The sequence below is a fragment of the Phragmites australis genome, chromosome 21, assembly GCF_958298935.1.
Source record: "Phragmites australis chromosome 21, lpPhrAust1.1, whole genome shotgun sequence".
Lineage (NCBI taxonomy): Eukaryota > Viridiplantae > Streptophyta > Magnoliopsida > Poales > Poaceae > Phragmites > Phragmites australis.
The window spans coordinates 8163362-8187451 of record NC_084941.1 but is presented as its reverse complement, the minus strand read 5'-3'; the positions used below and the strand labels follow the sequence as shown (position 1 = coordinate 8187451).

General features: G+C 49.8%; 1 protein-coding gene and 1 pseudogene across 1 annotated transcript; both read left to right on the top strand.

The window, feature by feature from the left end:
* Positions 1–1674: 1674 nt before the first annotated feature.
* On the top strand, positions 1675–3323 carry LOC133903134 (uncharacterized; annotated as a pseudogene).
* A 7851-nt stretch (positions 3324–11174) lies between these two features.
* LOC133903133 (uncharacterized) lies at positions 11175–12388 on the top strand. Its single transcript, XM_062344485.1, has 2 exons — positions 11175–11594; positions 12317–12388. The coding sequence occupies exons 1-2, from the start codon at positions 11175–11177 to the stop codon at positions 12386–12388; spliced, it is 492 nt and encodes a 163-aa protein (XP_062200469.1).
* Positions 12389–24090: the final 11702 nt, after the last annotated feature.

The following is a 24090-nucleotide window of genomic DNA, read 5'->3' as shown; positions in this document are numbered from 1 at the left end:
CCTCCTTCACTGCATACATCTCATAGATTTCTCTATTTTCTAATCTATCATCGAGCATCAAGCACCAAGAAATGAAGAACATGTAGACAATCGACCAACCGAGGACACACAGCAAAGTATAGAGGAAGGAAGTACGTCAGCAGGCAATCTTCAGCAGAAAAAATATGAACCAATCAGCCACAACAAAAGGACGAACACAGATCAGCAAGCACATCGATGGAACCCTCGAATTCAACTAACAATCAAACAAATGCAACTGGAGATGTTCTGCGATCACTAATGGCTTTGGAGGCCGCAATCCTCCAACTGCTTCCTCCTCGGCCTTGCATTGGATAGCGACACCATCATCGTCATCACGGACGTCATCATCTCCCTCAATGCCATACACCCTCAAGTGTCTCTTACAATCCCACCAAGACAGTACCGCACCCACCCACGGTGGTCGCGGTCTCTCTCGCCTCCAGATCCAACAGATCCGAAGGAGCGGCGACCTCAACAGCGACCGGCCCGCCCTCCGACGGTAGCCCTCTCACATAGGCATCGGTGGCCTCCACAGAGGCGGCCAGCAATTTGGCCCTCCGCAAGCGGCGCTCCCATGGCGGTGAAGGCCAGTACCTGCCTAGCGGCGACCCTCTGCGCAAAAAGACAACAACTCCGGTGCACGGCGCCAATAGCAACCGCCCTCCGACAGCCTCCACCCTCCTAGCCAGCTCGATTACAAGCAGTTGTGGCGGATAGCCTCCCGGTGGCCTGCCCTCAAGGCACACCCTGGTGGCTCCAAAGGTGGCGGAGGCCCTCCCGGCCTACAACGGCTACTACACCCCCCCCCCAACAACCGGCGATTATGCCCTCCATGACTAGTGTCGGCCAACCCTAGAGGCAACGGCAAGCCCTATAGATGGAGGCAGAGGGGCTGCAGGAGGGGGGAGAAACTTAACCCTAATCCCTCACCCCCCGTCAGTCTTATATATACGAGCCCATTGGGCCAGCAAATGGACTGTGCCGGACATGGGCCAAGAGCCCAATAACAGCTTGGCGCACGAGTTTTTGCAGAAAAACCCTCAATTGTTCTAGAAATTACGCGATGATGTGTCAAAATTAACTATAAAGCATCTATTTTTATGGTTTAGTCCTCACGCTATATGTAAATTATGTTTTGTTGTATTTACATCATGAAAATACGCATTTCAAACCCTCAAGCCATCAGGAATTGCTTGATGATGTGTATTTTCAGCAATTAATATATACTACCTTAGTAATACTTCAAATTTCAATATAATTGCAGTTTAATATACACTTTTATTTTGCTTTCTTGCAATTATTTATTTTCATTTGGTTTGCAATTCAATTTTTTAAAATCCTCCGGTTAAATAATTTGCAAAATTTCGGTGATTGCCTATCCATAGAATGTTGAGTAAATACAATTAGTGAAGTCTACAACATTGACTACGATTGTAGTGTCGTTCACCTTAACTGGATGGCGTATGGTGATTATGTGTTTCCCAATATTTTGCATGTGCAGAGTCTATATACTTTGCAATAATTACATGTTACCTACTTCCATAAAAATGGTGTCCAATACATTGCAATGTACATTAGCACTTGATGCTATGTATGTAGTATTATATTGTTGTGGAGTATCATGCAACCTTTCTTATATTTTTGTATTGCGATATGAATGTTTTTTTAAAAAAAAATACGAATGATGCAATCACAGACGGAGGCGGAGTCGTCGCGGAGGCCGCCCCGTTCATCAAGCTCTCCGACGTCGCGTCCGAGACCGAGAAGGCGGAGGGGGAGACGGAGCGGGCAGTCACCGTCGACACCAAGTCTGCCACGGGGGCGGCGGCCGAGGAGAGCCCCATCGCCGAGGTGGTCTCCTGCAACACGGAGGCGCAGGTGGACTGCACGGGGGACAGTGAGTCAGTGACCTCTTCAACCTGCTCATGCGCACGGCCATCGAGCGGTTCCCCGACCTCCACTTCTACTGCTTCGGCCGCCCCGTCCCTGTGCCGGGCAGCCCCATGGAGTGCGACCTCGCCTGGCGCTTCCGCCCCGCTGCCGAGGCCAACGGCCGGGCCACCTATTACAAGGACTACCGCCGCTTCGCGCTCACCCGCGACGTCAACACTTGCACCCTCGTCGTGGACCGCGTCGGGGAGTACCACTCGGGCACCGGCGCCAAGCGCAGCGTTCGACGCAAGGGGAAGAAGGGTGAGAAGGGCAAGCGCGAGGCGCCGGCGGTGACGAACACGGACTTCGTGCCGGCCAAGACTCGGATGAGGCTTGACGAGAACGCTGCCAATGAGGGCACCACGGCTGCAGCTGAGCTAGTGTTGGTTGTTGGCGAGGCTGTCAACGACAGCTTGCCCGTGGTCGCCTCCGAGTCCGATTTGAGCCACGGAAGGTACCTCATTTACATGGGTGGCGGCGAGAGGTGCAAGAGCATGAACCACTTCATTTGGGGGTTCTTGTGTGCGCTCGGCGAGGCACAGTTCTTGAATCGGACGCTTGTCATGGACCTCGATGTTTGCCTCAATGCTCGGTATACTGCTAGCGGCAAGGATGGGGAGAAGGATTTTAGGCTCTACTTTGATTTCGAGCACTTGAAGCAATCGACATCAGTGATTGACCAGAACCAGTTCTGGCAAGATTGGTGGAAGTGACACAAGAAGGTTAGGCTGAAGAACTACTATACTGAAGACATCAAGGTGACCCCGATGAAATTTCGCGACGTCAAGGACACGCTGATAATGAGGAAGTTTGGCAATTTTGAGCCGGATAACTACTGGTCACGTGTGTGCAAGGGTGAGACGGAGGGAGTGATCAAGCGCCCACGGCATTTCTTGTGGAAGTCCCGTCGCTTGATGGAGATTGTATCTGCCATTGCCTCACGGATGAGTTGGGACTTCGATTCAGTCCACATTGTGAGAGGGGAGAAAGCCCAGAACACACAACTTTGGCCAAACCTGGATAGAGATACCTCGCCAGACAGTCTCCTTATGACACTTAATGATAAAGTTGGAGCTGGCCGGCATTTGTACATCGCTACCAATGAGCCCGACAAATCGTTCTTTGACCCAGTTAAGGTAAAGTATAAAACACACTTCCTGGATGATTTCAAGGATTTGTGGGATTAGAACAGTGAGTGGTATGCTGAAACAAAGGAGCTGAGCAATGGTAAACCAGTGGATTTCGATGGATACATGAGGGTTGCAGTTGACACTGAGGTGTTCCTGAAGGGGAAGAGACATTTGAAGACATTCAACGATCTTACACGTGATTGAAAGGATGGTGTGAATACATGCCCAGCTTCCTCCTGAACATCTGGTGGACTAATGTGAGCTGATGCTTGGAAATGTTATGCTTAACAGAATATTTTCTAACTTTGTTGTTGGTGTCTCTTAAGCAGCTATGGCCTGTTAGCTTGCTAGGTCGTACCAGTGTTTTTGTATACCACTACTGCTGATTTTGTGCCGCTAGATTACATTAGTCTTTTGAGCTTATGCATCGGACTTGTGCTGGAACAATGAATAGATGTTGCCCTGTTGCAGCTGTGTTTTGTTTCTCTGCTGTAACTCAGCAATTTCCCCACCGTGACCCTGTTATATCTCCATTCTTTGAGATATTGTGAGTCGTGAGATTTGGTGCCTGCCGGTCTATCTGCTTCTGGACCTTAATGCTGTTATCAATCAGCATCTTCGAACCATCACGAATAATTATTCTTCGAATTATTCGTTGTTTAGCTCACCGGGTGTTTAGCTCTTGGACATTTGCTTCTGGACTTGCTCCTGGTTACCTCGTCATGTAGTTGAGGCGGAGCTTCGTTTCGTCGGTTAGCCTGATTGTTCTCACATCAGCAATGGACGAGATGACAAATGTGTTCTGGGCAGGAGCTTGTGCGCATCTGGCATTTCCTGCGTCTTGGCAAGCGTGTGCTCTGCAGTGAAGAACCAGCTACAGAAGCTATGTGACATGCACTCCTGTACTGCAGTGTACATGTCGTGGCCACCCACCGAATTGCAGACGTTCGGAAAGGACTTGTAGCCAAATGATCTTGCGAGTCGCGATGGCTGGATGTCACTCAATACACGGGTGGATGCAAAGTTCTTGCATAAATTAGTACCGGAAAGCGTCATTTTGGTATTTGGCTCCTTAGTTGGATTTGTCTACATCTTAAGTGATACATTATCTTAGAAGGAAAAAAAAAAGCTATCTGAAGTGGTTGAAAATTGCCTTTACTTTCGATCACATCTGGAAGGCTCCGTTTGGTTTCTAGAATTGAATGGTTACTTGGAATTGGAGAATCAATTCAATTTCTTGAGAATTTGGAATTGGACTATAATTTCAATTATGTTATTTGGTTGTAACCTGAATTTGCCTGATAGAATCCACATTCAATTCAATTACTGAACCTGTAGATATCCCTTTTTTTAGGAATTGCATGCTACCTCCATAAAATTCTCTAGCGTCTCTCCATTGAATCAAGATGACAGATTACAATCAAGGTGTGAGACACACAACCGCACAGCTTCTTCAAAAGATTACATGAGTCTGAGAACATTCAACAGACAACCGTCACAATGTGCATAGTAGGAATCAAACATACAACCACATAGGTTCTTCAAGAGATGAACATACATATTGTTTTCAGATAGCAGGAGATACCAGATTTCTCATGTGGTATATATACACTACCATATTGAAACATACATATTGTCTTCAGATAAGCCAAGTAGGCAAAATCATGTGGCATACATTAGCATATAGTTATTGTTTACTCCAACTTAATTTCTACTGTAGTCTGTAGTCTGTAAAGCAAAATTCAAACTTCATATGAAGTTAAAATGTCCGAATAGATCTATCAGAATACATAATGACATGCATACAATAAAATGTCTGAATACTTCACGGCATGCATAAATTAAAATTGTCCGAATACATCACCACATGCATACATTAAAATGTCCGAATACATCATGACTGGTCCATATATGGCAAATAATACATGTCACAATGAAAGTGCCTGATCATGAGCAACAAACCATACTTCATTCATATTTGCATGAGTAGCCAATCCTTTTTTATGTCCATTAAAAAGGTCACTGACTAGATGACACGTTAGGACTGCCTTAACGACCATTTTTCAGCACCTAATTTTGATGCTACTCATGTGAACTCTCAACCACAGTCCTTGCATCTTCTCCTGTTGCATGGTCTTTGAAGTAGATGAGATTAATTACATCAGTTCATAACAACTTTGTTCTCGTAGCAGGCAACAACTTTGTTGTTATGCAAAAGTAGACAAAAAAATGCATTAGGTATGGCAACTATTGCATAAATATGAATCGACAGCTAACATGACGCAACTTTGCGTCCAATGAAACAATCCGATGCCCTGAATGCTTCAACAGTTGCCAAAAATGGTCGTTAAGGACCAACATGGAGCATTGTCAAGGTTAGGTTCAACTGATTTTTGAAGCTTATGACCAACAGCTACACAACCAATACATACACAAGATTGAAAATTTAACAATCAATTAGCATTAAGACATTGCGACATTTTGCAAATAGGCATAAAGTACAGAACTCCAAACCAAAGGTTAATATACTGCTTTGGACAGTTACACAACATCAAAGGTTAATATACAGAACTCCTGAGAGGCACAGCACTTAATGCAATGTAATAACCTATACATGCTTGCAAATAATGAATTGCTTATCAAGTGCAATCTTTGCACTTCGCACTAAGGCAAATACTTCTGAACTCCAGATAAGTCAAATATTTGAACATCTTAACTTAATTGAAATTTCAGAGACAATAGAAAAATTGTTCATAAAGAGTTCCATAAACATGAAACATGACACTAAAACAAGACCTAGACAGGAAACCTTGATGAATATCCATCACTCCACCTGTAATACGGCTTCAGGAGCATCGTGGGCGTGTTTCATGCTCTGGTAGTTCATCCATTCACACTATGCAAAGCAGATAAACCATTTCGAGAAACATAATGTTCTTTGAGGTCTCAGCCACTCGACCAATGCAATCAAGATTTCAGACTCGCTTAAAATACTACTTCCATGGAACAGAAGTATCATGATAGCACTGACACATTCGCTAGAGAACATTTTGCAGGCATACTAAGGCCAATGGCACCGGCATTATAGCAACCTACAAACAAACCTATTTCTATTTGGGTATTTCATTTTCACCACCGTGGCAATTACAAGAACGCCGGCGTAGGATGACTGCAGGGGACAGAGTGAGCGCTGACGATGATTCAGTGGCGACACTGCTAGCGTTTCCGCGTGAGGGCTTGACAAGACACCAAGGCGGAGCTGATGCATGCGACGAATGGGTGTTGCTCGGCGCCGGCGGTGCCACAAAGGTGTACATCGGACACCTCTAGTCGCAGGCGGTGCGTGGCAATCAAGAAAATATACATGTCCAATAAGGTGTCTGGCTGTTGTTTTACGTGGAGGTGGCTATGCTCGCCAACCTCCGACAGCACACCCTCACCACGCTCGTCAGTTACTGCATCGCTGGCAGGTGCGGCGACCACGCGCTGGTGACTCGGCCGGCCTTCGAGGGGGGCAAGCGGGGCGGTCGCCCCTGCCCCCTAAAACGCAGGATATTATGTGCTTATACATAGTTACTATTTGTACTATATACATTCTACAGTTACAATTTAAAACATTATAAGTTATAATTTATTAGGTAGATCAGTTACAACTTCACGTTCAGAAATGCATAATTGCAACACGAGAAGCTAACACTGTGAGTTACAACTTGTTATTCGCACTGCGCATATCTTTCAGTTACAACTCCAAACACTATGAGTTACAACTTGTTAGGTAGACCAGTTATAACTTCACGTTTAGAAATACATAATTGTAACACGAGAAGCTAACACTGTGAGTTACAACTTATTATTCGCACTGTGTATATCCCCTAATTACAACTAGAAATATTGTGAGTTATAACTTGTAGAGTGTGCACAGACATAAAGACATAAACTACAGTGAGCATAACTGTATAATATATAATCGTGCATAGGTTTTGAACTTTGATCGGTGTAAAGAAATTGATAAAACTGATTATAATGAACAAATTCTACAAGTTGATATGACTTTTAAAGTTAATTACTTTTTTTTATAGTTGACATAGCAAATACTTCATTGAAAATGGATTTGAAGAACTTCAAGCATTCAAAATTACATTTAGATTTTTATTGAATAAACTTAAAGTTATTGTATGAATTATGATATTGAACTGAAAGATTGTTACGCTAACTTTGTAAATATTTTTTCTCTAGATGGTTTATATGATGCTAAGTTAAATAATCTAATGTCTAAGTTAAGGGTTGTACAATTAACTTTGCCAAATAAGTTAATATCTTCTATAGAGATTTTTTTAGTACGTTAGACAAACAGATTGTTATCTTAATATTTCTATTATTTATCGAATCTTATTTACTATACATGTTACTGTGATATCAGTTGAAAGAAACTTTTTAAATTTATTGGAGAATTATTTGAGATCTATAATATATAAAAATTAAAAGTTTGGTAATTTTATGTATTGAGAAGAAATTGCTGGATGAGATTGGAAGTGCTATCATCATCAATGATTTTACAACTAGAATGCTAAAAGAAATTATTTAAGATTATTTTAAAAAATATGTTTGATGTGAGCGTTGTTTTTTAATATATTTTAAGTGTTTATCAAAAATAATTTTTTAATATTTCAAATATTATTTTTTATAATTTATATATTAATTAATTTTTTGATGTTTTAATTTAATAGACCTGTTTTTAGTTTTGACCGGGCTACTAAAATCTCAAACCTCGTGACCGGCCCTGCTGGTGTACGAGTACATGGCCGGCAGGAACCTGTGGCGCGCTGTGTCCCACAGGTCATGGTGGAGGACCCGGATTCTCTTGCATTAATACATCATTAATGCAGAGAATCACTGTTTGTACGGTAAAATAAGTCTGGGCTACAGTGATATGCATTAGTTAATCATATATTACTGTACCAACAGTAATCTGGTCCCTTGCGCAGTCGTTCCGGTACTGTAGCGGGATACTGTAGAGATACTGTAGCATACGAATCCGATGCACCCACCGTGAAATCAACGGCTCGGATCAGACCCAAATGCATTCTACTGTAACTACAGTAGCCTCTCTGCAGTTGCCAGCAGCAACTGCAGAGGATCCCGATCCCATGGTGGACGTGGCCAATGGGGAGTGGATGAAGTATCTGCACGGGTTCCGTGAGGGTGCCGTGGTGCACCGCGGTGTGGAGGCGACGAACGTGGCCATAAATGCGAACGGGTCAGAGGTTGACGCCATAAAGAGGAAACTCACTGGGAACGCTGCCAGATGATGTTGCAGTGCTCCGCTTAGATTTTAAAAAGATGGCCTCTGCTGCTTAATTCCATGATAACAGGCCCATGCGTGCTTAAATGAAAAAAAATTGGTTAGAAATAAGTTCTAGTTGCAAATATCATCCCACTAGTTTTAGATAGATGCATTGTGCACCTCACCTCTCTAAACATTGTTGCAAAATTCTTTGCTGAGTGTCAGCACTACTGCTCCAGTTACCACAGCAGCGGGCGACAAGAGCGAAGAAGCAGGACGGAGGAGCACGCAGGCTAGTACTAAGGTGACTGAGCCGGAATGGATCTGTAACATGTGTGTGGGCTCAGTCCGTGTGTGAGTAGAGTCGTGCATGAGTTGGCTTGGGAGAATATTACTCTCCTAGTTCAGAAATAGTATATATTTTTAGTTTGGTCTTTGAAGTTATATTTTAGCTAATTTTTATAAAATATATTATTTACAACTACAAAATTATTTTGAATTATAAACCTAATCATATAATTTTATACACTAGACATTTTTATAATTTGATTAAATATTAATCAAAGTATATAAATTTTGATTTTTCAAAAAAAATATTTCTAAAGAGAGAGTAGCTTTTTTAGCTGTTGAGCGGATGACAGAGGAGCATCATAATGTAATAGACAAGAACTATCTCCTTCTTCCTCGAATTTGGCTACTGGACGAATATACTCTCGAATTGTTCGTATAGGCCTATCCAAATTCTTGCTACTCTACCTATGTTCCAATTCAGAAACCGATCGAGTGCTATACACAGATCGGCACGACGTCGCGTCGCGTTGGTCTTGCGCGGCAACGATCGAGATCCGGCCTGGGGGCGCGTGCCTGCTGAGCCGCGCTGCTGGGGCGTGGCGACGGGAGACAGCAGACAGTGGAAACATGAATTCCGATACAAGTATGCGCCAGCGACAAAAGGGGCGCGACACGTCCTCTCGTGCGTCCATGTATCATGGCTCCATGCGCGCGCCCACAGCCCGCACTCCACCCGACTCGCCCACGTCCGGAACGAAGCGCACGACGCCCGGCACCGGCTGGCCGAACGCGACCCCGCGCCGTGGCTGGAGCTCACTACCCATCACTAGTAGCCACGCCACCACCGGCACCACGCACGTATAATGCCCTGCACGAGCTCGAGCTCGAGCTCCGGGCCTTGGGTTGGGGCGACGCGGAATTATGCGCGCGCGACGGTCGCCGGCACGAGATGGCACGGCACAAGTCCACGTCCCTCGCGGCCTCGCCGAACGATTCCGCTTGGGTGCGGTCGAGCTGAATGGTGGTAGGCCTCTCGTACGACGCCTGCTGCCTTGATGCATGATCACGGCGTGCCAAAGGTAACGCACGACGTATCGCACGCCCCCTGTAGCGTTACAGCCTTTTTTGGTAGGGAAATGGGCGACGCAGGAATCTATCGAGAACCCGAGTGCGATGCCGGCTTGACATGAACGACCTCTATTATTTCCCTGCTTTTGCCCCACCGACCCAACCACCGATCGTCAAGCGTGCAGTAAAAGTGTACCCAGTGACCGATTCAGCATCACCAAACACAAGCACTCTCTCTTCTTTCTTCTTTCTTCTCTTCCATACTCAACAATTAAAGGAGAGACTTTGAGAGCTCCTAAGTGCGTTTGGAGGTCGGTGAATCTGTCCCTAAGTGTATATTTTCAGAGCAAACTATTGTTTATCAAAGCAAAAATATTAGTTTTGACTCAAGTGGGTATCGTTTTATCATATGTTGCTAGACAACCGGAAAGAATCAATCCAGGTCTAGCTTGCTTGGGGTCAGCGTGAGGCGGTTGTAGTGTCATGTTTAGTCGACGTACGTTCGTTCGTTTTCTTCCACCATACAGTTGCTGGAAACTTGAAATGGACCACTTGTGGAGTTGTGGTTCATGGACCCGGCCCGAGTAGTTCACAGTTAGTCTCACACACGAATTGGTATGTGATAGCAGCAATAGCCCGGGATCAATCCGGACATTTTTGCAGGTGTGGACTGTGACTTTCGAACAAGCCGCCGGGTGGACCTAAATGGTGGTTCGGAGCGCTGTCCATGCATGCAAATAAATCTCATCTTGGTCCTTGCTTTGTACGGGTCTTTGAGATTAGACACAGACAGGCTGCGAGGGAGGGTCGACAAAATCGGGCAGGTCCACTTCCACGTTAGCCAGATTAAGGCAGAAGTATGGGACCATGGGTCATAGACTAGTTAACCAGGGATAATTTGTACGTGCTACTCCCTCCTGTTGCTAGGATCTCCAACAACCACGCTCTCTCCAACAGCCACGGCCGTGCGCCAAATTCGCGCTAGGCGCACCTGCTGGACTCGGTCACCACTACTCACCTCGGCTGGGCTAACGGCCTCGTAGGAATAGCTGTGTTAGTTGGATTCCTCTCCATATTGTACATATATAAAACTATTGCTCGATGATCAATACAAGTGCGGTTGATCTCAATACTACTCTACATGGTATCAATGACCAAACAGTCCTCCCTAACAAATCCGTTCACTCCATCCTCTTCCGCTGCCATGGCCAACTCCCCCTCCTTCGACTTCTCCAGCTCCATCTCCGACGGCGTCACTCCCAGCCTGCTCCAGCGTCCGTCGTGCAGACGGTGAACATCCGTTCCCATGTCCATGTGCTGCTCGACTTCAATGAGTCCAACTATAGTCAATGGCGCTCTGCTTCTTAGACTCCGTCCTTGGCAAATTCAGCTTCGACGTGCACATGCACTCCCCGCCACCGCTGCACTAGCACGACGCCGATTGGAGGATGAATGACCACAACGTCGTCAACTGGCTCTACACCACCGTCACGAAGGACGTCTTCAACCTCATCCACAAGCCGCATTCCTCGGCCTTCACTGTTTGGAATGCCATTGAGGGCCTCTTCCGCGACAACAAGCCCCAACACGTCATCTACTTCGAGGCTGAGTTCCGCAGTCTCCAACAAGGCGACATGAGCATCTCCCAGTACTGCACCCAGCTGAAAATGCTCGTCAACAACCCCCACGACGTCGGCCAACCCGTCTCCAAGCCCAGCCAGGTACTCAACATTCTCTGTGGTCTCAACCCCAAGTACTGCCACACGATCCCCATCATCAACACCAAATTCCCACCTCACACCTTCATGAGCGCCCGCTCTTACGTGCTGTTGGAGGAGATCTGCGAACTCCACGACGCCAAGATGGAGGTAAGTCAGGCCTTCTTCGTCGGCCACAGTGGGTCCCCTTCCTCAGCCTTCGGACCTGCCGACGGTGGCTCTAGCTCCGACTCCAACCGGAGAAGAACGGCAACAAAAAGTATGGTTGTGGCTCCAGCTCTGGAAACTCTTTTGCTCCAAACAGCACTGGCGGTGCACCCTAGCAGCACTCTGCCACTCCTGGTACTCCATGGGCTGCCAGCTATAACCCATGGATGGGCCTCATCCAGGCCTGGCCCATGCCATTCCGGGCCCTAGCCACTGGCGTGTTGGCCCCCACCCACCATTTCAGCCCCAGCAGGCCATGGCCGCCAACCCCCAGCCAGCCCTGCTCCCGCCACTAGACAATTCAAATTCATCCGCACCCAGCTGGGATCATAACACGATTTACACTGCACTCACCTTCGCCAGCGTCTAGACGTAGCCTCCAAGCATTACCGACTGGTTCATGGACACTGCTGCCCACATGTCCTCCTCTACTGGTAACTGCCTTTTCCTCAACCCTTTCCCTACTCCTCCATTGATATTGGCAATGGCTCATGCCTGCCGGTCACTCATATGGTCGGCACCGCCATTTCCACCAATTCCACTCCTTTACATCTTCGTGATGTCCTCATATCCCCTCATCTAATCAAGAACTTGATTTTGGTTTGCAAACTCACCTGTGATAATAATGTTTCTATTGAGTTTGACCCCATGGTTTCTCCATCAAGGTCCTTCCAACTCGCACGGTGAATCTCCGATGTGAAAGTTCAGGAGATCTCTACCCACTGCACTTCCCATAGCATCATGCCCTCACTGCCTCCTCTGCAATAGTCGATATGTGACACCAGCGCCTCGAGCATCCTAGCAATAATACTATTTCTCAGGTGTTGCAATAGTTTTATATTCAATGTAATAAATCAGCTGCACATACATGTCATTCATATTTTCTCGACAAGCATGTGCGGCTGCCATTTCATTCTTCAAACAATAGAACATTTTTTCCACTCCAAATTGTTCACTCCGATATATGGACTTCACCTGTGCTTAGTAATTCCGGCTACAAGTATTACCTAGTGCTCCTCGACAATTACACCTACTACATCTGGACCTTTCCAATTCGCCACAAATCCGAAGTGCTCCCCCTTCTTCTCTCCTTTCACGCCTACATACGCACTCAGTTCGGTTGTCAATTCTCACTCTACAGACTGAGAACGGTAAGGAGTTTGACACCACTGCTTCGTCTCTTTTTCTCCGTTCACGGCATCGCGTTGTGCCTCTCATTCCCTTACACGTCTTAGCAAAACGGCAAGGCTAAGAGGATCTTACGCACGCTTAACGATTGTTTACGAACCCTCCTGCTTCACAGTGCAACTCTGTCAGCATTTTGGGCAGAGGTGTTGTACACCGCAACATACCTATTGAACCGACGTCCATGTCACGCCATCAACACCACTACGCCCTACGAGCTCCTCCTTGGCGTGCCTCCCAACTACAATGAGCTCCGCGTTTTCGGTTGTTTGTGCTACCCTAACATCACAGCTATTGGATCAAGAGTTCGTCTTGCCCCAGCAAGTACGGCGAGAGTTTCTTCTAAGGAGGAGACTCAAGCTTGGAGACAAAGTTTAAGAGGAAGGAACACCACGAATGTATTGATGGTAGAAAAAATAGGTCGATCTGGGGGGAGTATCACAGCATGACTTGGTGTTTTTTCACCTCTGTGTCCTTCTGCCGTCTAGCTCATGTCTCTTAGCCCAGGCGACCATGGCTTCTATTTATAAGGCCGTGCGTAGCTTGGCGTACAAGTTATCATAATGTACAAATATCTAGGACCTAACCGAATTACTGGGCCTTATCCCGGATAACTACTTTCTACCCTATCGGGGAGATAAATATCTACCATGATAACTATCGTGGTGCCTACCCCTGAAGTGCAGCGAGCTGGTCGCCAATTGCGGCCCGGCGCTGCACTGTCAGGGGTGTCAGGATAGCCTCCATTACACCGGAGTGTGAGAGCGGCGTCCACCAGCCTAGGTGTTTAATGCCGGTCACTTCCTTGCAGGCAAAGCATGACCGGTGCTCCCCTTCCGGCAGATCTTTCCTAAGGCCTGCTGACTCACCTTGTAGCCTCCGGGAAGTCGGCCCGAGCAGCTGGAGACGGGGGCCTCGGGAGGCACGGCTCCGGGAGGTGAAGGCTTCAGGAGGCAGGACTCCGGAAGGCTGGGGCTTCAGGAGGCCGAGGCTTCGGGGGACCGAGGCTTCGGGAGACCGAGGTCTCGGGGGGCCGGGCTTCGGGACGCCGAGTTTTGGGAGGCTGAGCCTTCGGGAGGTCGAGCCGGTTAAGCCAAGGGAAGGCTTTGCGAGTACGAAGAGGTACCGCAAAGGGATCTGATGACTTCGGAGGTCGAGCCTTTAGCTGAGGGTCCAGAGATCAAGGCTACGGAGGGACCTGGATAGTAGTCTTCAACCATTATCCTCAGGCTGGTTTATTTTCCCCCAACAGTACCCCCTCATTCTCAGGCCCCGATGTTTCGGAGGGGGGGAGAGGATGTAGAGGAAAACCAACCCCAGCCTAGTATAGTATCAAGGATGCCCGATGGCAATTCCTTGTCCTTAAGAAGTTTTTTCGTCGGGAACCGTGGGCGTCGATGGCGAGGCCCAAGGCTGATGGCATACTGGTGGTGGCGATTTGCTCTGGAGCTTGTTGGAGCTGGCATGTGTGATGTCGGGACCTCGGGCAGAGGGGCGTCGATGGATGTGGTGTACTCTGGGGTCCGTGTCGAGGCCGATACAGGTTATCTGGATTCCTTCGGTATGGTTCTTCTTGCCTTTTGAGGTCACCAGAGTAGAGGTTACGTGTAGGATTAGGGGACCCTACGCGTTTACCTGGTAGGATGAGACGTACCACTGCCGCGTTCTGACTGGACAATGCGGTGGGTCGTTTAGGGTCTTGTGCCCATGCCCCTATTACACGTCGAAAGGAGTCTGGGTTATTAATGTGACGGGACGTCCATGCGAGAAAACGAGGCATTCGTCGTGGAATGCTGCCACATGCTGGTGGAACGACCGGGGTATGGCCACGGTCCCCTCAGTTCTACTTCATCTTCCGGGCTTATGTGGCTACTTAGCCCGGGTATAAAGCTGGGGTCACTCGGCTGGATTCTCCACAGCCCTCCGAGTGAGTAGTTAACCTTGTCTTGAGTATGGTGTCGTCTTCCTCCTTATCCTCTTCAGAGATGTCGATGATCTCGACGGCTTCTTCGGGAGTTGGACCATTTCGGTCGTTGGTAGAGGCGTCGGTGATCACGCCGCTTCCATCTCTGCAGGGGAAGCGGCTGCCTGCCGCTCCAGCCCGACCCTTGGCTTGGGAGGCCATGCCCGTCGAGATCATCGATATCTCTGATGACGATGAGGAGATCGACTGGGATCTCCTGCGCAGGGAGAGCTAGCAGGCATCTACGGAGACAACAGCGAAGGAGGATGCCGGGAAGGCGAGAGAGAAGGCCCCGCCGGTGACCTCCTCGGACTCTTCTTCGTCCTCCAACAGCTCGGGAGCCGGCTACTGTATCGGCTTCCACAGCGGCAGGCCACAGATGAGGCGTGTACGCCGTCCCATGCGTGGCCTCTGCCGGGACCCGTAGGAGGTGAAGGCGGTCTCCTGGAGGGAGTTCTTGGTGAAGTCATGAGGCATCCATGTCTCACGGTCGACCATGGCCTTGCTGCAAGCCCATGGCTTGACTTAGTCACCTTGTACTCTTTCTCACCCTATTTTGCTCTGTCGGGTTCTATCTTCTTCGTACCAATTTCCGTACTATCGCTTTTATATGTGTCCTCTAGATCTACTATAAGGGGATCTTTCGAACGGGTGACCGTATGTGTGAGTTCCTTCGTGCCTTCGAGCCGCACTTCTTCGTCCCCTTCGTAGGCGATGGCTAGTTTTTCGAATGACCGAGGTACCGAGCCTTCACATAGATCATCGCCGGATTTGTTCCTTCTGGGGGGAGAGGTGGCCTCGGGAATCTGGTGGCGGTAGATATGTAGGGTAACTAAGGACGGCCGGGTGAAGCAGTGGCAACCTCATCATTCCCGGTTATTGCGTACTCCTCGGGCTTGGCACTGGTAGGACCTTCTTCCAAATTTATTCTAGATTTCCGAATCAGTGAAGTCCATCTGGAACCTTTGGAGGCAAGCTCTGGAGGTGGTCGTTGACCCTTCGGGTTCCTTAGCCAATGTCCGGCTTCAGAGGCGATCTGTTTAAAGCATGGCGACAACGTTGTTGGAGGCGAAGCCGAGGGCTAGATGGGAGAGGTGGTCCCCGACCCCCTCGGCCCTTACCCGCTGTCCGGCTCCGGAGGTACTCTGTTCGGAGCCTGGTGACGACGTGTCAGAGGTGAAGCCGGAGGCTAGGCGGGAGAAGTGGTCCGTGACCGCCTCGGCCCTTAGCCACTGCCCAGCTCCGTAGGTACTCCGTCCAGGGCCTGGCGATGGTGTGTCGGAGGCAAAGCCGAAGGCTAGGCGGGAGAGGTGGTCCGCGACCCCCTCGGCCCTTAGCCGCTGCCCGACTCTAGAGGTACTCCGTCCGGGGCCTGGCGATGGTGTGTCGGAGGCGAAGCCGAAGGCTAGGCGGGAGAGGTGGTCCACGACTCCCTCGGCCTTTAGCCGCTGCCCAGCTCTGGAGGTACTCCATCTAGAGCTTGGCGGCAGCGTGTCAGAGGCGAAGCCGAAGGCTAGGAGAGAGAGGTGGTCCGCAACCCCCTTGGCCCTTAGCCCCTGCCCGGCTCCAGAGGTACTCCGTCCGGAGCCTGGCGACGGCGTGTCAGAGGTGAAGCCGAGGGCTAGGCGGGAAAGGTGGTCCGCAACCCCCTCGGCCCTTAGCCGCTGCCTGGCTCTGGAGGTACTCTGTCTGGAGCCTGGCGACGGCGTGTCAGAGGTGAAGCTGAAGGCTAGACGGGAGAGGTGGTCCGCGACCCCCTCGGCCCTTAGCCGCTGCCCGATTCCGAAGGTACTCTGGTCGGAGCCAGGCGACGGCGTGTCGAAGGCAAAACCGAAGGCTTGGCGGGAGAGGTGGTCCATGACCCCCTCGACCCTTAGCCGTTGCCCAGCTCTGGAGGTACTCCGTCTGGAGCCTGGCGACGGCATGTCGGAGGCGAAGCCGAGGGCTAGGCGGGAGAGGTGGTCCGCGACCCCCTCGGCCCTTAGACGCTGCAATGAATTTGTGGCCTCTGCAATGGACAGTCGAGGGTTCCACTCTATTTCCTGTGCCATGCAGCGTGGGCTTTTATTAAATGTCAATATAACGCTCAGAAAATGACGTACGAAATGTGTATTTAAAGGAGATGGTAGGGTAATGATTTTACCTTTTACCATACGTGTTTGAGTTACGCGGGTCATACCTTTCCCTGTAAGGAGGCGGGTTTTATAGCCCTTTGATCTGTTTGTTGCGCCCTTTGGAGGCCAGCAGGTCTCGTACCCCTTCGGCACAGAGCCATTTGCCTTCAAGATGTTGTGGTATTCTTCTTGTTAGGTCCTTATAGAACCTTTCCACCCGGTGGAGTTTTCGGAAAACATCCCCATTGCGGGGGTTTTTGGAAGTCTCTCCGTTTTGGCAGGGGTTTGGTAAACTCTACGTGGTGTGGAGGTTTTGGTAAAGCTCTCCGTTTTTGCCGTAGGTTTTGTAAAACTCTTCGTTGTGTGGAGGTTTTTGGAAGTCTCTATGTTTTTGCAGAGGTTTGGTAAACTCTCTGTGGTGCGGAGTTTTTGGTAAAGCTCTCCATTTTTGCTGGAGGTTTTGTAAAACTCTCCGTTGTGCGGAGGTTTGGTAAACTCTCCATGGTGCGGAGGTTTTGGTAAAGCTCTCCGTTTTTGCTAGAGGTTTTGTAAGGTTCTCCGTTTTTGTCGGAGGTTTTGTAAGGTTCTCCGTTTTTTCCGAAGGTTTTGTATGGTTCTCCGTTTTTGCCGGAGGTTTTGTAAAACTCCTTGGCATGTATTAATGCCGAAGGCCATACACACTATCGGAGCTACGCAATACCTTCTAGGAAAACCTAGGCAGACTTGCCTTCTAGGTGACCTAGGCATGCTACGCCCACAGTGTGTAGGCTTGTCGTGCTCCCGAGGAAACGCCTGGGGTGCACCGTAACACTGTCCACCAAGGATGTGCCCTGGCGCATGGCATTTATATGACCGAAGCCAAACAATACCTTCTAGGAAACCTAGGCTTGATGCCTTAGTGGTGACCTAGGCATGCTGCGCCCGCGGTATATAAGCATCTCGTGCAACGAGGATTCCTTACGACAGCATTCCTCAGAGCACCGCATCCTCACATCGGGATAGTCCCCTGATATGCAGCGTTCACACACTATCGAGGCTACACAATACCTTCTAGGAAACCTAGGCAGTCTTGCCTTCTAGGTGACCTAGGCATGCTACGCCTGCGGCGTGTGGACTCCACTGCCTACCAGGGAAAAGCTTACCCTCCGGAAAACCTTTTCAGGTGACCTTGGGTTTAGGCAAGCAATACTTACTGGTGTGTGGGCTTGTCACGCCTATGAAGAAATCCTCCAGGGGCACCGCAACTATATTACCAAGGAAGTCCCTTGATAACCGGCATCTACACACTATCGAGGCTACACAATACCTTCCAGAAAACCTAGGCAGTCTTGCCTTCCAGGTGACCTAGGCATTCTACGCCAGCGGTGTGTAGGCATGTCGTGCAACGAGGATTCCTTGCGACAGCATTCCTCAGAGCACTGCATCTCTACCACCGAGGACATCCCCCGGGGCGTGGCTTCGACACCCGAGGCTATGCAAATGCCTTCCAGGGCACCCTGGGCATAATCTGCCTTCCAGATGACCTAGGCATAAGCGGCGCCCGTGGTGTGTGGGCCTCACTATCTACTGAGACTACGCAATGCCTTCCAGGAAATCTAGGCAGTCTTGCCTTCCAGGTGACCTAGGCGTGCTACGTCCGTAGTACGTGAGCTTGTCATGCCACCTGAAGATGCCTACAAGTGGTGCCGCAATATGGTCTATCAAGGAAATCCCTTGATACGTGGCAACTACACTTTCGAGGCTGCATAACGCCTTCTAGGAAACCTGGGCAGACCCGCCCTCCAGGCGACCTAGGCACGATGCGTCTGCGGGAGTGTAGGGATTTTGCATGGTTATACTAGCTAAGTTTTGCAGTCTACTGTTAGCAGTAAGAAGCTGATTGTAGTATAAAATATGCCTAGGTTATATAACTATTCATGCTAAATGAGGATGTAACTTAAGTTCTACTGCTTCTACCTAGTGGCTATCTATTGCAAAAGACTTCTAGCAAGAAGGTTGGAGGCCTCCAACATACTCTAACCTTGCTGTATGAAAGACGGAACACTAGGTAAACTACTGATAGTTAACAGTGGGCGTACCTTTGTAGGATTAAGGCCTCTATTATGAGGCTTGGAGGCCTCGAAGCCTGTGGCTAGGCCGAAAGAGGTGATGCTTGACCCCCTCAGCCCTTAGCCGCTGCCCGGCTCTGGAGGTACTCCGTTCGGAGCCTAGCGACGGCGTGTCGGGTCGAAGCCGAGGGCTAGGAGGGAGAGGTGGTCCACGATTGCCTCGGCCCTTAGCCGCTGCCCGGCTCTGGAGCTACTCCGTCCGGGGCCTGGCGACGGCGTGTCGGAGGCGAAGCCGAGGGCTAGGCGGGAGAGGCGGTCCTCGACTCCGTTCTTGTTGCTAGATATGGTACCGTTGGTAGTAGGGTTGGTAGTGACGGTGCAAGGTTGAGGGGCCAGGGATTTGCCTGGGAGTTTGCCCCTGGCCTCCAAACCCTGCGTTGTCCTTCGCTGGCTCCTTCTGCGTCCAGGTATTCTACTTGCCTTCCGAGGTATTCCTCCCAGAAGGTCATGAGGGTGCGGCAGTGGTTGGTGTTGTGGCCGCGCCCTGGTCCATGCAGGATGCACCCGTGTGCCTCCGGGGGCACCGGAGCTTGGAGTTGTCATTGGGGTCGCTGCCGAAGGCAGTGTGTCTCGGAGCCTGTGGTTTCCCCAGGGTCTCCTTCCCCTTTGGGGGACTGTCGAGGCTGTCCTGTGAACCGGCTTTTGGAGCCAAAGTGGTTCTGACTATGCCTCCCCGGACGAGGTCGACTTGGAGTTCCCTGCGCGCGGTCGGCGTTGCGAGGGCAGCGTCGATGGCGCTGGCAGGGTCCGCGCGCCCCGGAGCCCTACGTCTCCTTGGAACCCTCTTTCGCCTGAGGGGCCTAAGGAGGAGCTTGGTGGACAGACTTTTTGAAGATGTTAGCTCGCTCGGGGTATCCCAGGTGTTGTTGAATGGGATACTTTGGGACCAAGCCCAGCTGGAAACACTACTAGGTTGGACCGCCAGAACCACTGGAAGGCAGCCTGTTTGGCTGTGGCTTCGGCCGCGTCCTCTCCTGAGGTGGAAAGGTCTTCGTCGTGAAGAGGCTGGAAGGCCTCCGTGCCGTCTGGAGTTCCTGTACCGATCCAAGGTTCTGAGTTGGCCAAGGTCGGAGGAATGCCGTCCCACACGGCAGCGGGGCTGGAGCATGCATACGGTGCGTATGGCTGAGACAGCCATGCATATGGTTGCATGCCTGTAACGGTGGGTATGGCGGCTTTGGCTTGCACTTTGGTGGTTTTACTGGTGGATTCCTACCTCTCTTAGCACTTCTGTGTTCGATTCCCCATGGACAGCGCGCTGTTGGAACAAGAGTTCGTCTTGCCCCAGCAAGTACAGTGAGAGTTTCTTCTAAGGAGGAGACTCAAGCGTGGAGATGAAGTTTAAGAGGAAGGAACACCATGAATGTATTGATGGTAGAAAAAATGGGTCGATCTAGGGGAGTATCACAGCGTGACTTGGTGTCTTTTCACCTCTATGTTCTTCTATCATCTAGCTCGTGTCTCTTAGCCCAGGCGACCATGGCTCCTATTTATAGGGTTGAGCGTAGCTTGGCGTACAAGTTATCATAATGTACAAATATCTGAAACCTAACCGAATTACTGGACCTTATCCCAGATAACTACTTTCTACCCTATCGGAGAGATAAATATTCATCATGGTAGCTATCGTGGTACCTACCCCCTGAAGTGCGGCGAGTCGGTCACCAATTGCGGCCCGGCGCTGCACTGTCAGGGGTGTCAGGATAGCCTCCATTACATCAGAGTGTCAAAGCGGCGTCCACCAACCTAGACGTTTAATGCCGGTCACTTCCTTGCAGGCAAAGCATGATCGGTGCTCCCCTTCCGGCAGATCTTTCCTAAGGCCTGCTGACTCACCTTGTTGCCTCCAGGAAGACAGCCCGAGTAGCTGGAGACGGGGGCCTCGGGAGGCACGGCTCCAGGAGGTGAAGGCTTCACGAGGCAGGACTCTGGAAGGCCGGGGCTTCAAGAAGTCGAGGCTTTCTGGAGATCGAGGTCTCGGGGGGCCGGGCTTCGGGAGGCCGGGTTTTGGGAGGCTGAGCCTTCGGGAGGCCGAGCCGGTTAAGCCAAGGAAAGGCTTCGCAGGTACGAAGAAGTACCACGAAGGGACCTGATGACTTCGGAGGTCGAGCCTTTAGCTGAGGGTCCAGAGATCAAGGCTCCGGAGGGACCTGGATAGTAGTCTTCAACCATTATCCTCAGGCTGGTTTATTTTCTGCCAACAACAGCAACCACGCCAAACAAGCTCAGTCCATGCTTGACAGCCTGCATCTTCCTCGACTACCCTACTGATCACCATGGCTACCGCTGTTTTGACATCAACATCAGATGCGTCTTCACCTCGCGCCACGTCATCTTCGACGAGCACCAGTTCCCGTTTCGGCCCGGCCCCGAACCAAGCTCCACGCCGACGCCAACGCACAGGTACCGTGACGACAGTGACGATGTATATCTGCACCAACACCCTGCTCCACTACCACGCACAACCACGTCGCATCCTGCGGCCACACCGATGACGCCTTCCCCTCTGCGCATCGCGTCACTAGGCGTCCCTTTCCTAGCTGAACACATGGCGACCACTCATCTACGCCCCACATGCACTGACGTCCATGCCATCGACAAGCCGCCTACCACGCATGAGTGACACCACATGCTCACGAGTGCACGAGTCGGTGTGTTCAAGAGGAATCTGAAGTACGCCCATGCCAGCACTACCACGCCTATCTCTTTGGTGCCCACCTCCGTGTGTGCCGTCCTTAAGGATCCGAACTGGCTTGGCGCTTTGCAACAATAATTCAATGCCTTACGCACCAACCGGACCTGGATTCTTGTCCCTCGTCCACGTGGCGCGTGAATCATCACTGGCAAGTGGGTCTTCAAACACAAGATGAACTCCGACGGCACTCTCGAGTGTTACAAAGCCCGGTGGGCTGTCTATGGCTTCCATCAACGCCGAGGCGTGGATTTTGGTGAAATGTTCACACCAGTTTTGAAGCTGGTGATGATCCTCACTGTGATTTCACTTGTTGCCACCAAGCGCTAGCCGGATCATCAATTGGATATCTCCAACGCTTTCCTCCACGACAACCTCCAGGAGCAGGTCTTCTATCAACAGCCCACGAGATTCGTCAACCCTCAACGACCTGATGACTTGTGCCTGTTGTTGCACTCTCTCTACCATCGTCAAGCACTGCGCACCTGGTTCACATGTTTTATTGAGTACGTCACATCCATCGGCTTTGTTCAAACACGCTCGGACCCGTCGTTGTTTGTGCTCCGCCAAGGCGCCGTCATGGTGTACCTTTTGCGATACGTTGACGATATGGTGCTCTCAGCTTCCTCCATGGCTCTTTTGCAACACATTGTCACATGCCTACAATCCGTGTTGGCTGTCAAGGACATGGGCCATGTTCGATACTTTCTCAGCATTGGCATTTATCGCACACGCACGGGCTTCTTCCTCTCCCAAACCAAGTACGTCGATGACCTCCTCGAGCGCACCAGCATGAGCAACTGTAAGCTCGTTGCCACACCAGCTGACACCAAGCCTAAATCGTCCTGCAACAATAGGCAACACCTTCGTGATGCTTCCTCGTACTGTAGCATGGCCGACGTCCTACAATACCTTACACTGACAAGGCCGTACATCACCTACGCGGTGCAGCAAGTATTCTTACACATGCATGCTCCCTGCGACAGTCACTCTGTGATGCTTAAACGTATACTCAGGTACATCAAAGGCATGTCAACACTCAGTATTCATCTCCCTGCTGCAGCTTCTCCAACCATTACGACATATTCTAACATCAACTGGGTCGGCTGCCTTGACACCCGATGGTCAACTTCGGCTATTATGTGCTCCTCAGTGGCTCGCTGGTCTCATGGTCCTCAAAGCGACAACCCACTGTATCCCGCTCGAGCGCTTAGGTAGAATACCGAGGCATTGCCAATGCCATCTCCGAGTGTTCGTGGCTCCAGTACCTCCTCGGCGAGCTTCATTACGACGTACCAAAAGCCACAATGGCGTTCTGTGACAACATTTCATCTGTCTACATGTCTCACAATCCTGTTCACCACCGATGCACCAAACACATCGAACTGGACATCCACTTCATCAGAGAAAAGGTGGCTCTTGGAGAGCTTCAGGTCTTGCATGTGCCCAGCACACGGCAGATTGCGGACATCTTTACTAAAGGATTGCCCACAGCATTGCACATTGACTTATGGGACAGTCTCTCCATCGCACCAGCGAGCGATGAGACTATGGGGGGGGGGTGTTAGCGGGATCTCCAACAACCAAGCGCTCTCCAACAACCACGGACTTGGTCACCATGACTCCCATCGCCATGGCACGTGTCTCCACGCGACTCAGCTGGCTAACGGTCGCGTAGGAATAGCTGCATTAGTTGGTTTCCTCTCCATGTTGTACATGTATAAAACCATTGCTCGATGATCAATACAAGTGGTTGATCTCAATACTACTCTACAGCTCCGATCACAAGTAAAATGTTGTTTTTGACGTACATGCAACTAAACTTGTAGAAGTCCATTTGTGACTTGAGCTGCTGAATTTGGCGCTAGCTATCAGAATGCAGGGAAGAAAGGCGCTCCAACCCCCCTACTACTTCATAATAAGTCAAAGTCCCTTTGAGCCCTCTAATATTTTTTTATCATAGATGAGGGAGAGGAAAAAGAAAAGAGAGAGCAAGAAGAGGAGGAGGAGGAGGAGAAAGATGAAGAAGAAGAGGGAGACAGAGGTGGATGAGCCCTATATCTAGGTACTCTGCATCTACGACTGTCAGAATGAGGTGGTCATTTGAGTTTAAGCCTAAACTGACCTAGTGCTGGATGGTGCCCTCAACCAACCAAGCTGTTGAATGTGACTAAAAGAACAAAATTTGCGACAACATAGAGCATGTTTGTTTTAGCTAGGGATTCTGAAAAGCAGCTTTTCAAAGCTAAAGCTAAAACAAAGAAGCTGCTTTCACAATCTATTTTTCAAAATCTCACCCCTTTTTCAGCCACAATCTACAACTACCTCCCACCAGCTTTTTATAGATTGTGACTATATGTGACGAACAGACCAGATA